The sequence below is a fragment of the Protopterus annectens genome, chromosome 10.part0 (genome assembly GCF_019279795.1).
Source record: "Protopterus annectens isolate FY-2018-M chromosome 10.part0, PAN1.0, whole genome shotgun sequence".
Classification (NCBI taxonomy): Eukaryota; Metazoa; Chordata; order Ceratodontiformes; family Protopteridae; genus Protopterus; species Protopterus annectens.
In genome coordinates this window covers 236,525,014-236,542,194 of record NC_056744.1, presented here as the reverse complement: position 1 = coordinate 236,542,194, position 17,181 = coordinate 236,525,014, and the positions used below count along the sequence as shown (strand labels likewise).

The window sequence follows — 17,181 nt, the reverse complement described above, 5'->3', positions numbered from 1 at the left end:
GTGACTTGAAATTTACAACTTGCAGTGTACCACATCACCATACTTTGAATGCTTTATTTTGCCATATTAAAAAATTCTGGATAATTGCCAAAAAAATCTGTACATACAATCTTCTAATTGTTTTATCAATGTAATACCCACTGAAACCACTTCATAAATAATGAGCTTCAAGAAGCCAAAACATTTTGCATTATTATACACTGTTATAGCATTATGTGGAAAGGAGGCCTATGTAAGAAGCACCAGATAATGATCTGATAAAAGGCGCATCACAGCATTAAAAATAAAGAAAACAACTGATTATGTGAGACCAGGAAGGCAATGGGGTCACGATTGCAGGCATTAAGAATTTGAAATTGGAAAGAAAATGTCAAAGTTAGGGGAGCTGAAGTAAGACAAAGATCAGTGCTTCTAAACAGGCAGTAAAAAACTTAAGTCATAGTTATGTGGCTCACAGACCACGGTTCTTGGAAAAGACAGAAAATGAATGATGTCATATTGGTAAAATGATGTCATAATTCCATTAGAGAGAGAAAAAGAGACAGAGAGATGGAATACAGCATTATAGTAGAATGCCACTTGTACTCTCAACTGTCCAGATTTTTGCAAAATGTCCAAATTTTTGCCTCATATTTTTTGGTCTGTTCCTCATAAACATTGTGGGTTTCTGGCAAATCACAGAGGATTAGAATCACTAAATAATTATGTACATTTGAGTTTCAGACTTCATATCTTTTAGAAAATGCATGTTATCATAAATACTTTATAAATTTATAAGAGTAATATTTACAATCTATCCCTACTTTGGGGCCTTTAGCCCCACCCCATTATTTTAGGTTTTGTCCAGACTTCTTGAGCAAAGAGATTGTAAGGTATGTTGTCTCCCAATCTGAAATACATTGGTCATCTAACCAAATGACATTTCCATTCTACCCTTTTGACAAACAATTGAATATAAAATGGATCAGGTGGCATTTGTAAAACATGAACTAAGGGAAGAAACTGTTTGGGGTGCTGAAAAAGATCAGTTTAAGAAAGAAGCAATAAACATGCTACAAAAAGAATAAATACAACTATTTAAGTTTATTTTTTAATTCTTAATGAAGAGCAAGAGAATAGTGAATGTTTTTGAGTAACACATAGCTAAAATGTTTGGCAAATAAGGTATAATCATTTTCAATACTGTTGTTAGGAAAGCAGAAGGGTGGTTATTTTATCATTTTTCCATATCAGAGACTAAATTACAACAGCAACAGCGGTGGTCAATTGGGAAACGAGAGAGAAAATAAACATTAAAAAGGAATTCTATACAGAGCAAGAGGGAAAAAACAGAGAGCAGAAAAAAGAAGAAGAAGAAGAGAGAGAGAGAAAGAGAAAAAAAACTGCAAGAGTAATAAAAACTGTAGCAATTATCCAAGACTACCTTTGGATCTTGGAGTACTTCTTTCACCTTATTATATTAAGGTACTTCAAATTGTTTGAAACTATTTGGACAAATCTGTAGTTAAGATTCTAGTGGCTGAGTTTGTCTTTTTGGATCTTAAAAAGCAGTCACTTCTGGCTGTTGCAACTGCTTCTCGAAAATTTCCTTTCAAGCACCAAAAGGTAGCTGTGACTTTCTGGCTTCACCGTCTGCGGTCAAAGGCAACGCCTTCACCTTGCTGTAATTTTTACTTCATATAAGCTGCAGGGGCAGGTTTTTAATGCACACTCTGGTTATCAGAATGGAGTTTATACCATGAAAGGTTAAACATTCATGCTAAAAACGTGTTCTACAAATGTGCAGCTTAGGTCTGATACATTAATTACAACTCTTAGGCAGGGCATCTTATTTGCAGATAAGCTGCCCTCATACAGTAGCTATGTCCTAGTGTGATATATCTTAACTGTTCTGTGCTTGCAGCTTCAAAAAGAAAGATCAGAACCTTTTTAATTGCTTGCTGCTGTTCTTTTGGAAAGAGAGAGTAATAAGGTCAGGTGGAAGTGGTGTGCAAAGATACCTTCCAAGGACAGTGCTGTAGGGGAGATCAAAATATATAAATGTTGCTTAATCTCTGCCCAGTAAATATTGGACCTACCCAAGCCATAACAACTTGTTCCTTTGGATATTATCCCAGGTACCTTTTTTTTTATCTGACATCATGAAGAAAAGGATCTTCAGAAGATGGTTTGATTTTCATAAAAAATAAGTACAGAAGTAATACATAAGCCACCATTCTCTGGCCATGAACTATGAAAGACTGGGTAAGTGACAGGTTTACATTAGGATAAGAAGTACAGTGAAAACATGTAGAAATTAATTACAAATTACCTTGTGCATAAAGCTAACTTTTTTATTTTCAGCCTCTGTATTAAACTGGACAATTAATAATTTAAGCCAGTCTTCCAGTCTGGATATATTGGATATTAAACCACATGAATATTATGTTTTACAGTGAACTCCAGATAACACATGTCACTTCTAATCATAGATTAAGGAGAAGGATCATTATTATTCAAAAATGGACATTTGGTAACAGCTGATGAAGATTTTGTTGCATGTGTAGGTTGACGTGTGGAAAAAGTGTGCACAGGAGTTACAAAACAGAAAAATGTTTCTGCAGAATAATTCCTCTGAAGCACTGGCAGCAACAAAGATAGACCAGAAAAGAATAATACATACCCATGGCATACATTTGCTAGGGATAGTGCTGAATCCTACTGCATTTAATCCTCTGTTTTTGTCAGTCTGTCTGTAAGCTGATGTCATCATTAGAAGCCAGCTGCTGGCTCGCATTATAATCTGTGCCACTTCCTGCAGCTCAGTAAAAACAGTTATGAGTGTCAGCATAACTGCTAAGTGAGTTAAATAAGAACTCCATGAGTTTAAATTCTTCTCCGGCTGGCATCTGAAGATTTATGGTGGGACTACTGAGAAACTTGTTAGACAATCCTCCTTCGGTATCTTATATGTAACTGAGTGAAGGCAAGCTTCTGCCACTGAAAAAATCATTTACTACTACAAAACTTCTTGTTAGCTCAGCAAGCAAGCACAGTCCTAAACAATAAGACTTCAAGACAGAGACAGACATATGCCTCCTTTCTACTTCAAAAGTGGGACCAGAAGCCAAAGGCATTTAGCTCCTTAGTGAAATCAACACTGCATTAAGCTGTGCTTAGGATGGGTTACACTTTGAATTCCTTATACCTTTTTCCTTCTTGCTTTCTTACAACAAAATCTTCTTCTTCTTTCGGCTTTTTCCCGGTTAGGGGTCGGCAAATCTAAATGATTTATAATGTATATATCTATGTATGAATATCTGTTTCTATGTATGTATGTATCTATTTCATTTATGTATCACATTCACTTATTTTATAAAGGCAAATTGAATAAACACATGGAATTTGTGGGTTTATATTAGCACATCGAAAGCACTGGTCAGCGAATGCCTGTTCACCAACCAGTAAACATTGAGCTGTTATTTCTGCAAATGGCCACTTCAGCGAATTTTTCCTAAGAGGACAAATCTCTTGGCCGAGCAGAAATGAGACAGGATTTCAATCCTATCAGAGTTGTCCCCCACACCCCCCTAACTAAATATACCAACTTTGAGACTGCACTACAGAGGGGAAAAGGGTAAAGCCACAATGATGGCCAAGTGATTTTTTTCCCCAAGGAAAAATTTTGCTGAAGTGGCCGTTTGTGGAAATGACAGTTCATTGTTTATTGGTCGGTGAACAGACTTTCCCTGACCTCTGCTTTTGATGTGTTAATACAGACCCAGAATTTATATCTGTGACATTAGAAAAAAAAATCAATGTTTAAAAGAAATGGTCAGTTAGCCCACAAATCCAGTGACACACAATTTATACATGCATGCATTATCTGTCACTTACAGCATGGCTTATCTTTTAGCTACAGTTTTTGTAAGGAATTGTCACATTGTTGATCTCACCAGTGGTAACAAACTTAAAGGTAGCAACAGTAACCATATGAAATGCTGGGACACACTAGACTGAGACTTGAAATACAGAGACTGAATGGATGAAAGATCAGAAAAGGTGCCATTTCTTGCAATATTCCCTTTTCTAAGTGGTATGGTGATCCTGGAGTTGGTATATATAAGATAGGGGAGTGTGGGGGGGCTTGCAGAGGGATTACCCTCTTGCAAAAATATGTTTAAGGAGAAGAGTGATTTTTGAGATTCACTACTGTCTGGGTTTTCAGTCTCTTTTTTTTTTTTTTTTTTTTGATTTTTGGCACTCGGCATTTCGAGTGCCGACATTTCAATAGGGAGCCAGTTTTAACTATCTATTCTAAGGGGTATCTAAGTATCAAAGGCATACTTGTGCATGAATAGCATAAGCTGAAGCCAGGTCTGAACACTTACACCATTATAGCCAAATCTGTGATCAAATTCTGCTTTAATGTGATTTGATGATGTTTAAAAAGCATCAACTTTGAACTTGTTGGATTTGATCAAGCATTCCTTGCTGTTGGAAAACTCATAAGCCTGAGTTACATATTAAAGGAGAAATCTGGATCTGCAGTTGCTTAATGAACAAAGAAATGAAAGTATGTGTAAAGGCTGCGTTGTCATAGAGGGATAAATACCTCATGACAACCCAGGTGACCTGACATCAATTTGCCACTCGTGCACCTGCTGGATCTGGCATGGGCAAGCTGAGGAATGACGAGGCTTTGCATGCTTACATCTACCTATCAGAAGGGATGCAGAATCCATGTTTGAGGTGTCTGCCCATAGATTTTCAAGGGGGTACTCGGGATGGAGACCACCAGTTCACTGAGGTGTGGAACCTTTGTGGATATCTTTCCTGGAGGCTGGAAGCATCTCTTGCAGTACGCACAGTACATGCTCTTTTATAAAACCAGAATATGCATATGCAACAGGTAAATATATGCCATGCCATAGTAAAACCAACTTTTATTTGTGTAGCAAGAGTTTGCTCTTGATTTGTCTCATCTAGCAGGACCATGCACACCCACCGGTTTATGGACAAGCTGATGACCTGAGGTCAGGAGCTATTCCGGGTTTTCTGCTTAATAGAAACCCATGGTGCCATAAGTATAATATCAACATTTTAGGGAAGATTAACACATGGAAAAATTAATAAAAAAATGTAATAATGGAGAAATGCTCTCTTTTCTGCTTTTTCAGACACAGCACTGACAGCAAGTGCTGGACCCATTATTATTCTGTTCATAAAGCCTGACTGTGTTGGTTATCAGTTATACTAGGCTGTGAGTTATTCTATCTAACTGTGAGGGAAGTGGCACTGTAAGGCAAATTTGACAACTATTATTTCCTTCTTTATACATGTGACTCTATCTAGCAGGTTTCTATCCTTTAACAAAGTGGTTTTCATGCACTGCAATGAAGTTATAAATTTCAAATGTCTGAAAACTCTAATACAACAAGATCCCTTTTCCATGAAGTATTGCTTAGCCATCTGTCACAAATGTTCACAAGTTATAATGAATTCAAAATTGAGGTGGCGTGGTAGTTCTTTTCATGAGACACAATCGAGTACTAGCTAAGCCAAAAAAAAAAATGGTAATTTTCAATAATAAAAAAGTGACTGCCCATTTAAAGTGTTGTTATACAACCTATTGATTATAGAAAATTAGCCTGGACTTCACAGAAATATGAGCATCCTCAACCTGTTGTCGTCGTTTGCTGCAGAAAAAAAAAAAGACAAATGCAGTTCTGGCTCTAGTGTGTCTTTATCTCCGGAATGGTTAACTGAGACCAACCACAAATATAAGACGCTTAAGACACTTAAGCAGTAGGCTGAAAGAGTTTCTGAATTACAGAATTTTGTTTAACAGCATTAGGCCTGAGTCATGTATTACAGACAGAATACTGAATATTACCTTGTAGATTCCAGTTTACAACAAAGATGCAAGTTAAGTCTAAACTTTGTGTACGACTTCACATCTTAAAAACAGCTGCAAAAGCAAACTGCTAAGTAGTTTTCAAAATAATATGCCTCTTTCTACCCTGCTTTCTTATAGCTAAATCCCCCAGATCTACGTATTCATTTTTTAACTTGTTTAATATATTTATTTATTTCAGGTAGATAAAGTGAATGTAGTATCTCCCCTTATTTTACTAGAGCCTGTGGAAATGCCACAGGTAAAGGTATCTTATTGGATCAGCGAGAATATGTTCTCCCTCAGATGCTGCAGCCACTAAAATAAATGTATCCACAATTCAAAACATGTCAAATGCCATTTGAAAATTAATCACTCTCTCTCCAATAAATGAACTCCACTGTAAAATCTTTGTAAAAGCTAAATGGCTACCAGTGAAGCAGAGTGTTGACTTTCTACTTGCCTCTCAACTGTTTATATTTAAGATGTTTAAATTTTTCAAAATGAGACCCCCACCCCCCACACACTAGATTTCAGATGATTCAAATAAGCACCAATATGCAACCTTAGAAACTTAAACTTTAGAAATCTTAAGCAGCCAGGTCCTTTCCAGCTAGCATCTTTCAAAGTTTATAAGAGCATATCTAAAATCTGTCACTATTTTTAGACCTTTGTATCTTCATTATTTCTGGCTTTGTCCAGATTTCCTGTGTTGAGAGAAATGGTGTTGAGGTCAGCAAAACTCTTATGTGATGCTGCCAGGGATTGCACAATCGCTCTCACTTTTAACTTTCTCTCTCTTCTGCTTTCATGTATGCATTTACTCACACACTCAGCAACATAAACACACACACACACACACACACACACACACACACACATACACAGACCCATGCACGCACATACGCACGCACGCACCCACGCACACACACACTTTTTTCTAATTCACTTATTTTCAATCATCTTTCTCTCTCTTACTTTCATACAGACATACACTCTGTGTTTAACACATATATACACATTCTTATAGGTTCATAGGTTCACAGGTAGGTACTAGGCTATCGGCCCAAGGGCCTAAGTAAGCCTAGCCACCAAGGTTCCCTGGCTTACACCACCCAAGAAATTTAATTTCCTGTGACCCTGTCGAGCAGAGCCACAGAAGTGATCCCCGGGGTGTACTTCCTATTTCCCATCCACTCATCAAGATTTTTCTTGAAGAGTGCTAATGAGGAACTTTGCTTGACATAGATGGGTAGCTTGTTCTAGAGTATAGGAAGTATCCCTCCAACATGTCCTGTTTATTGCGATGATGTAGCTCGGAGGGATTGTGAATTCTTTAGGTGTAGCATGTCCAACAGCTCTGGGTTTAACATATCTTTATATGTTAGGCAGAGATCTCCTCAGAGTAGGGATATGCTACAGAGTAAAGTTAGAGTTTTTTGAGATGGTCAGTGTAGGGCATCTGTTTGAGGCCAGTAATCCTCTTTGTGAGGTACTTATGTAGCCTTTCCAGCTGCTGCAGATGTCTTGTGAGGTATATTCCAAAAGGGGTGTTGTACTCTATAATGGGTTTAATGAGTGCCAATTAGAGGGGAACAATGACCTTTTTTCCTGGATGAGAACCCTTTTGTGATGAGGTGTGCCACATAAAAGGGTTTCCTGACTACTGTGGCGATGTGATTATTAAAGGAGAGCCTACTGTCCACCTGGGTCCCAAGGTCTCATCACACATTCGGTGTTAAGTAAACTGCTGTTTATGTGGTAGTTCATACACAGAGTTTTTACAAAAGGGGATGACAGTGCACTTTTTGGCACTGAGCTTGAGGCCATGGCTCTGACACCAGGCGTCTGTCTCAGTGAGGCCCTTCTATAGGATGTCCACATCATTTGGGGACTCGACTATGGCTCCTAGTTTGCAGTCATCTGTGAACTTCATTAGCCAGAGGCCTTCTTTGTTAGAGAAGTAGATACCAAACAGGATAGGTCCCAGGACTGAACTCTGTGGTACTCAACTTGTCACTGGATTGAAGTCTGATTTGGTGTCTGCAACTTTTACAGTGTGGGTTCTGTCAGTGAGCCAGTTGGCAACCCATCTTGTGATGTATGGATTTATACCTAGTTTAGTGAGTTTAGCTAGAATTCCAGAATGTGGAATGGTGTCAAAAGCCTTGGCAAGGTCAAGATAAGCTGTGTGAACCACCTTACCATCGTCTATGGCTTTAGTGACTGCCTTAAAGAAGTCGATCAGGTTCAGAAGGCATGACCTGCCTTTCACAAACCCAAACTGGGTGGGGTCCAGAGTTTGGAGGTTACCACTGTCTTTGTTTATGAGTTCCATTATGATACATTCCATGGCCTTGCAGACCATGCTCGTCAGGCTAAAAGGGCGATAGTTCCCAGGATCAGTGGTGGCTCCCTCTTTGTGGAGTGGGATAACTGTTCCTCTGCGCCACTCAGTGGGCACAAAGTCTGACATGAGACTATGACTGAACATGGTGCTGAGGTGGAGAGCCAGTTCATTCTGAAGTTCATGTAAAATGCAGCCTGGGATATTGTCTTGTGCCATGGATGCTGAGTTTTTGGTTCTAGAAAGAGCAGCTTTTACCTGCATAGATGTGATTACAGGGACTCTGCATTCTTTCTGTATAGATATGGGCCCTTTAGGGGGTGAGATGGGGTTAACATTAGCACTGAACCTATCTGCCAGGATGTTGGCAATATCAGTTGGTTCTGTAATTTTCATGCTGGTGTGCTGTAACTGAGAGCAGATCTGGGTGTTGTCATTCAGATTCTTGACATAGCTCTAAAATGCTTTGTGGTTGCCCTTAGAATCAGTGGTGATTTTGTTTTTGTAGCTATCTTTGGAGGATCTTATAAGGGATCTCATCTTCTTACTGAGGCTAACCAGGGAGCTCCTCCATTCACGGGATTTTACTCTTTTTTGCAACAGTTTCTTCCTTCTGTTGTAGAGTTTGTTTATGGCAGGGGACCACCAAATTGGCTTCCTTTTTTTGGAGGATAGCGTCTTGGTTCTGTTTGGGATAGCATGCTCCATGCACTCGTGTAAGTGCTTATAGAGTGCATTTGTGTAGGATTCAGCAGTCGTAACTGTACTGTCCATCTACATGGGTGTCATGAAGTTCTCCACTCCTATCTTAAGAAGCATGAAGTTGGCTTTGGGGAAATTTTTTACCATGATTTCCTTAATGGCGGGTGGAGATGGGATGAGGATATCTAGGGAGATTTGCTTATGGTTGAATCTGACCAACAAGGAGTTGACTTCAGGTGTGGAACACTGGTCACTCGTATTGGTAATGACTCAGTCTAGGATATTGTTGCCCCTGATGGGGGTGTGGATAAGTTGATTCAGGGCATTGGAATTTCTGAATTGGTACATAAGTAGTTTTCCCAGTTAATGGTGGGTTAGTTGAAATCGCCCATTATTAGGGTGTTTTGTTGAACCCTCATATTTTCCAGTATATCAGGAAAAGAGGAGTGGGAATCTTTTTTATTTTACTTTACTTTTTTTACCTCTTACACTTGCTAAACAGCAGGAGTGCTGCTTAGTGAGCGTAAAATATGGCTTCCTTTCCATTTTCTCTGCCTGAGCTCCACGGCAGCTTGATATGCTGCCGTGAAGCAGAAGACTTGTTTTTCAGCAGGCATTACTTGTATATTAACACCCTGTTGGGGAATGCTTGTTCTCCAGTCAGGGTACTGATGTACAGTAACCCATTCTCTAATTAGAAGTAAAAGCACTTTATTAGACTGTACAAAAATGCTCTCTCTCTTGTCATATAATTTAACCTCTTTCTAACAAGCTTCCCGCTATACAGTTTACTCTAACTCTATATTTCATTCTGTTTCTTTCAACGCATCAACTCAGATATGTATAATACATGTCTATAGTGTGATTTGTCAGTTGCTCTGTACATGTCATGTATCCATTGCCTTCATGCCTTCAAGCCAACCTCTGTATATAAAACATGCACATGTTACATTTTGCTTACACTTTTATTATTATGCCAGCTATCTACTGAGTTTACCCTGGACTGATGTTAAAATACTTCAAATGGGATTACTGCTTTACCCCTATTCCCAATTTCAAAATAAAAAAATAAATAAAGGAACCTACTGAACTAGTATGTGTGAAATTAGAAAAGGAGAACAATGTTCTAAATAAATGGGAGCTGAAAAACGTTGAAAGAGATTTAAAAGACTGTCAATCAGGAAATGTGCATTTTAACAAAAAGAAGATTAACAACAGTGTAGTATATAATTATAATCAAAATATTATATCTTCATACACACACACACACACACACACACACACACACACACACACACACACACACACACACACACACACACACACACACACACACACACACACACACACACATACACACACACACACTGGCAATAAGAAATGGGGTTGAAATATAGCTCAGAAACAGAGAAAAATATATCAATAGCAAGTAAAATTTGATTGGGTCTCTTTGGCAAGTAACTGCACAACTTAGCAACTAAAGAGTCCAGGAGTTAACATTTATCTGAAGAAAAAAAAAACAAACTAGTTATCAGATAATATGGGTAGAAGTTGTTGTGAATGGCAACAACAGTGCAACAGAAAGAATCACCACTGTTATCCTTCATGGAGACCTCAGAGAAGGAGACAATTCCTTTTGACAATTGTGTTTTTAAAGTGAATGTTGTCATTGTGTCGCTTAACTGTGGATAAAGTGGTATTTCTAAGCAATGGTTGGACTTTTGTTCCTTTGCTTTGGTGGATGTTATTTCTTTTAAACAATTTACATGCAAGTTAAACATCAACTGTTTTGTTAATATACAGTAAATCATATGCTTGTTTAAGCTAAGGACTTCGAACCTTCCTTCTCTGCTGGAATTATGTGAATGATTATAATATGAAACACTGAAAAATTTTTGTGAGGTTGAAACTTATGAAACAATTCTAAGTTTGCTGTGGAAGATTTAGATTTGTTGATAGCATGACTTATGAGTGACGTGTGGTAGGACTGATTGATAAGTATCCTTTCTCCCCCATTTTTAGGTTCAGGAAAGAAAATGAGGAAATGGATATATTGACTCACAGTAAACAGAGATAACACTTAAGGCATAAAAGAAGGATTGGCTTTCAAAGAAACCCTGTCCTTGTAAAAATGAAATAGAGTTGACTTACCTTAAGAGCTTGCAAGTCAGATACCCTTCTTGCAGAGGTCAGATCAATTAATGAAACTGTTTTCCATGTTAGGAACCTCAAGTTAGAAAGATTAGCTGGATCAAATGGAGCAAGTATTAGTTCCTCTAACACAAAATTAATATCCCAAGGAAGGGCCATGAGTTTACTTGGAGGCCTCTTATGCAAAACTCCTTTCAAGAATATTTTGACATGTTACTTCCTTGAAAGAAGGAGATTCTTGGGCAGATATGCTGAAATGGCCAATAAATGAACCTTGACAGAGAAATAAGAAAGGCCATAACATAATAACTCACACAAATATTGTAAAACCAGAGCACAACTAGCTCTTTATGGGTGCTGTTTATGTTTTTGGCACCAAGTACAAAACATTTTCCATGTGCTTATATATATATATATATGGCTTTCTCGCCTCCATTAGTACCTGCTGCACATCCTCAGTAAACAGGTGCCTAAAAGGAATTAAGACCCAGTCATCAGGGCAGTCAACTGAAGATGGTTCATGTTGGGTTTTATCAAACAACCCTGTTCTTGAGTGACTAGATACATTCTGTGAGGAAGCTTGTGGTAATTTCCCCTGGCCATTTCCAAAATAAGGGAAAACCACAGTTGCCTGTCCCAGAAGGGAGCCACACAATAATCTTGGGGGGATTCCTTCTGAATCTTCAGAATTACCCTTGATATTAATGAAAAGGATTAAAAGGCTCATAGAAACCTTCATATCCAAAGAAAAGAAAAGGCATCTGTCTTCCAGGCCTGGAACAGAATTTTACCAGTTGAGTGTTTCGACAGGAGGCAAAGAGATCTGCTTGAGGAACTCCCCACAAATAGATCAGATTTTGGAAGGCCTCTGCATCTAGTTTCCATTTGTGAGGACTGCCCTGGTCCTGCTCAGTTTGTTTGCCACACAATTTTGCTCTAACCAAATGTAGGATGCCTGTAGAGTGAGATTGTGTTGTGAAGCTATATCTCAAGCTATAGTCAGCAAAGGGGGTATGATCTGCTTCACTCATGCTTGTTGACATACCTCATCACTGTGGTATTGTCTCCAACCACTGGAAGAGATCCTAGGGACCAAAATGTTTCAGAGAATTTAGTGCCTTGATCAGGGCAAGCATTTCCCTGATATTTATATACTTGCATCTGTCCTTGATGTCCCACACTCTCTGCACTTTTATCTCTCCTGAAACTGCTTCTCAAGCAAAGTATGAAGCATTTGTAGTGGCTAACTGCTTTGGAGCAAGGAGGGAGAAGGAGAGACTTTGATTCAAGGATATCTGTTGTCTCCACCAAGTGATTTATCTTCTGACAAACTCTAGTACTGTGATTTGAAATTATTAAAGATGTTGATGCTGGGACCAAAGACATTTCAGATACCACTGTATATTTTTCATGTGGCGTCTTGCCAGAGGTATCATGAGAATCTTAGATGCCATGAGACTCAAAATCTGGAGGTATACCCTCACAGTGACTGAGGTCTGAGTAGAACAATTTAGAAAATTATCTAAATAAAGATCTATGTTTTTCTGTAGAAGAAAAACTCTTTAAACTGTGGTGTCTAATTAACATCCCAGAAACAGAATTATGTATGAGGGAGTCAGGAAAGACTTTTGAATGTTCTCTTGGAATCCCAGCTTATGTAAGAGATCTCTCAACCAAGAAAGATTTCTGACATTTTGAAAAAGACTCAACAAAGATAAGCAAGTCATCTAAATACAGAAAAATGAGGACAACTAGTAGCCTGCAATGAGCTAGGCACTTTGTGAATAATCTTGGTGCAGGGGATAGTCCAAAGGGTAATGCAAGGAACTGATAATGTGATCCAGATGTACAAAACCTTAAATAAAACCTGCATGTGATAAGCATCTTTAAAGTTTAGAGTTACCAGGGAACTTGAAAGAGGAAGATGAGGTAATAGGTTGTGAAGTGACATCATTTTGAATCTGAGCACAGGTTTAGGAAAGAAAGAAATCTAGAACTAGTCTTCAAGGTTTTTTTTTTTTTTGGTTTGTTTTGTTCTTTGGGACTAGGAGCATCCTTGAATAAAACGTTGTCCCCACCTGTGAAGGAAGAACTGGTTCTGTCACTCCTTGGGACAGCATGTCAGGAAGAAGAGGAGAGAGGAATTTCTTCCCACTGCCATATGTAACCCTCATGACTGATTTTAAGAACCCATTTATCTAAAGCAATCTGTTGCCAAAGCAAATTTTAGAGTTACCAGGGAACTTGAAAGAGGAAGATGAGGCAATAGGTTGTGAAGTGACAGCATTTTGAATCTGAGTACATGTTTAGGAAAGAAAGAAATCCAGAACTGGTCTTCAAGTTTTTTTTTTTTTTGTTTCATTCTTTGAGACTAGGAACATCCTTGAATAAAACACCTTCCCCACCTGTGAAGGAAGAACTGGTTCTGTCACTCCTTGGGACAGCATGCGAGGAAGAAGAGCTGAGAGGAATTTCCTCCCACTGCCATCTGTAACCTTCATGACTGATTTTAAGAACCCATTTGTCTGAAGCAATCTGCTGCCAAAGAGAAAAAAGGACAGTCAGATTTTCTTGAGGAGAAAGAGTGCCACGGTGAAAGGGGGTCACAAGTTTTCTTCAGTAGGCATTCAGACTTGTTGGAGTATCCATGGCTTGGGAAGGTTTGAGACTTCTTTTTGGAACCTCCTTGCCACTTCTTCTTCAACATCTGTTTACCTAAATTCCATTGAGACTATTTATTCTGTTTCTTGCAGAACATGGATAAGGAAAAAGAAAATTCCTTGTGCAATTTGGAAAAGGAGGGCTGAAAAAAATCTTAAGAGATTACCTGGATCAATGTGACCCTTTCCTCACACTTTTAAATCACCTCTTCAGCAGATGGAACAAATACTAAATCTCTATCAAGGAAGAATTCAATATCTCATTTTTAACATCATCTGGAAGGTTCTTAGAATGCAGTCAAGCAAACCTCCTTAAAACCGTTTCAGTGGCCATAGCTCTGGAAGAAGTATCAACAAAGTCATGCACACACTGCAAACAATGAGTAGTGACCGGTGCAACAGAAGAACACTACATTATTTAAAGCAGATTTTTCTTCACAATAAGAAACTGTTGATAAAATATTCCTCACACATTCACAATATGTCAGAATAAACTTTAACATATGATCCTGGCGATTTAAAATTCTGAAATTCAAATTTGCAGAAATATACACTTTTCCCATAACTATCAATCATTTTCCAATCATAATTAAAAAGTGTAGGACTGGAATTAACTATGTGTTTAGCAAGACAGGAGTCAACTAAAGCTATAGCTGCTGGGTCAGGCTTGGAATAGTATAAAAAATTTAAAAGACTACGGAACTTTATACATCCTATCTGCCTTTCTAGTGACAGCTGTCTGACTATCTGGAGCACTGCATGCAGTAAGATGTACATCATCTGAAGCAGACAGGACAAGAGGAATGGGTGTTAGTTCTAGAAAATCCTTCAATAACAACTCATATTATTTTTCCCAATGAAAACACTGGGAAATTCTAGCAATAGTCTCAGAGAATGAGAAAACTCCCACTTGAAGAATCAGAAAGTGAGCTCTGAGTCTGACTCAGAAATCAGAGGAAAAAACTTTGAATCCTTCCCTGCATCTTCCTGTTCAGATTCCGAATCTTGAATTTCTTCAGAAAAGGAAACATCCCTCTTTCTTTTATCAGAAACTACTCTACAAGAAGGATCAACAGTCTGATTCAAACCTTGATCCACTGTCCATCCAAAGAAATTTGAGGAGGTGTACATACAAGCTTGGTTTTCTTTTTCTTTTTGACAGGTAAAACGGGGCTAAGTGTGTTACTAATGGCAGCTGCTGCTTCACCATGAATAGGCAGAGCATTCTGACAGAACAGGAAACTCTTTTCTTATCCCTCTCCCAGGACTGACAAGAGTGGTTCTCCCTTGTCCACTGAGGGGACCCCAACAGCTGCAGAGGATGTGGCTAAGCACCAGTCCATAGCAACTGTATGTAATACAACAGAGGGATCCAGGGAAAAAGATGAGTGGTCTGAGGTACAGCAAATGGCCACAGCAGAGTCACCCACCTGTGGCTGAGACAAATTTCCTAGCCTGCTGTGGTGACAAAGGCTGTTTGTTTAACTTTTTCTTTTTGTAGCTGGAAGATGAAGTGACCATTGGAGTGACAATCTGTTCCATGGTCAAGCCAAAAATGGCACCTATATCCTGAGGAAAACAATCAACAGTGCCCAGCCCACAAAAGTTACTTTTTTTTTTGACAAAAAAAAAACACAGTAAAAAGATTTCAAATGCTATGCCAGCCCCACATCCTTAAAATAAATTCAATTTCTCTGCATAAAATAGTTTGTCAGTTAGATAACACTACTTTTAAACTGACAGAAACAAGTGCTCTATTTAAAAGTACATCACAGTCTTGAGACAGTCCATTAAAGCATAACACTCCTAGCTTTAAAATAACTTTTCTGAAGAAGAAAATAATAAGACAGCAGTAAAAGGTAAGAAAATGGAAGGTTTAATGTGAACAGTGAACAACTAAGGAAAACACAATCCGATGTTGATCATCAAAAGCCTCAGAGGAGCTCACTCTTCAGGGGTACGAACGTTCTGAAGGGCTTTACACCCAAACTGTCAAGCAGCTCATGCTGAGCTGACTAAAAGACATGTTCAGGCACGAAGCCCTTCAGAGCTTTACTGCTGTCAAACAGTGAGCTCCTCTGAGGCATTTGATGATCAACGCCTCGTGCTTTCCCTAGCTGTTCATATTAAGTTCCCTTCGAGGAAAACCTTCCATTTTCTTATTTTTTTTACTGCTGTCTTACTATTTTCCTCTTCAGAAAAGTTATTTTAAAGCTATGAGTGTTGTGTTTTAATGGATTCTCTCAAGACTGTGCTTGTAAGTTGCCCTGAAGCTTTGCAAGCTGGTCGGCTGTTATATCGGTGGCAGAATATAACCCATATAGCTAAGGTTACTGCAGCAGTGATCGATATGAAGAACACTTCCTATTAAGAGTACTTCTTAATGGAACAGTTAAAAAAAAAAGTCACGCAGCTGCAAATAGAAGTGAAATTCAAGAATATTGCACATAGCATGGCATAACATGACAAATAAACAGTTTAGTCATAATGACTGTTAGCTCAAAACCGCATACAACTAACCAACAAAAATAAAAGTTGTACTCAGAAAAGGATACTCATGTAACAAAACAGAATTATCATTACCTATTTTTTTTTCAGTTATGTGAGTAAAGGAATGGCTATTTCATTAGTACATACTCTTTTGAGGCTTGTAGTCTAGCTGAATGTTATGCATACTGTTGAAGAACGCAGCATTCAACTGCTCTTACTTCTAAATAAAAATAATTCCAGCACACCTGCAAATATTTACACTGTATCAGTAATAAAAGAAACACTAGCATCTGCATCGACAGGACTGATAATGTGATATTATGTACAAATGTAAGCCTAACAATTAGATTCCTTCATTCCAGACCCATTAATGGCATTGTTAAAAAAGAAAGGAAGTTCTTTCTGCTGGTTTGCTTACCTCGGCATCAGCTGAAGTTTTTGTGAAACATTTACAGCAACAAGGAAACATGTCTGGTCAAAAGAACACTGCATGCATTCTGATAGTGTGCCTCTAGTATCCTGTTCTAAAAGAGCAATAAAGTTTAGCTGATGTCACAGTCATGAGACTGAGAAGAAGGAATCTTGTTCTACAGATTTTTTTTTTTTTTTAACAGATTTCTATCAGGAATATCAAACCTTTACTGCAACCTATGCACGAATCATGGGCAGTCATAAGAATGCAACCAATGCCAAAAACCCCAAAGCAGGAAAACAACATTCTTTGTTCAAGCAAGTTTTACTTTTCAGCTCAGCTTCCTAGTATACAAAGAGTATGTGGATTATACCATTTTTCTGGGCTAAGAGGAGGCAACATGTATTAAAGTACTTGCACATTTTGAAAATGTTTTAGTAAATCCCCGTTTTAAATAATGACGCACGTCATGAAAGTCTTATTAAACTTACTGTGCAAACCATTAAATCAGTTCTCCTTTTTATCATTGATTATAAGACTTGTA

At 38.3% G+C, this 17,181-nt stretch overlaps 1 protein-coding gene across 1 annotated transcript in view; it reads right to left on the bottom strand.

Moving 5' to 3' along the window:
* LOC122813039 overlaps positions 1-16,924 on the bottom strand; it is a 145,147-nt gene extending 128,223 nt beyond the window's left edge. Inside the window, exon 1 of the mRNA XM_044085149.1 lies at positions 16,644-16,924. Within this exon, the coding sequence (XP_043941084.1) occupies positions 16,644-16,694 (51 nt within the window). The 5' untranslated portion in view covers positions 16,695-16,924. The remainder of the gene's footprint in view (positions 1-16,643) is intronic.
* Between the last annotated feature and the right edge of the window lie 257 nt (positions 16,925-17,181).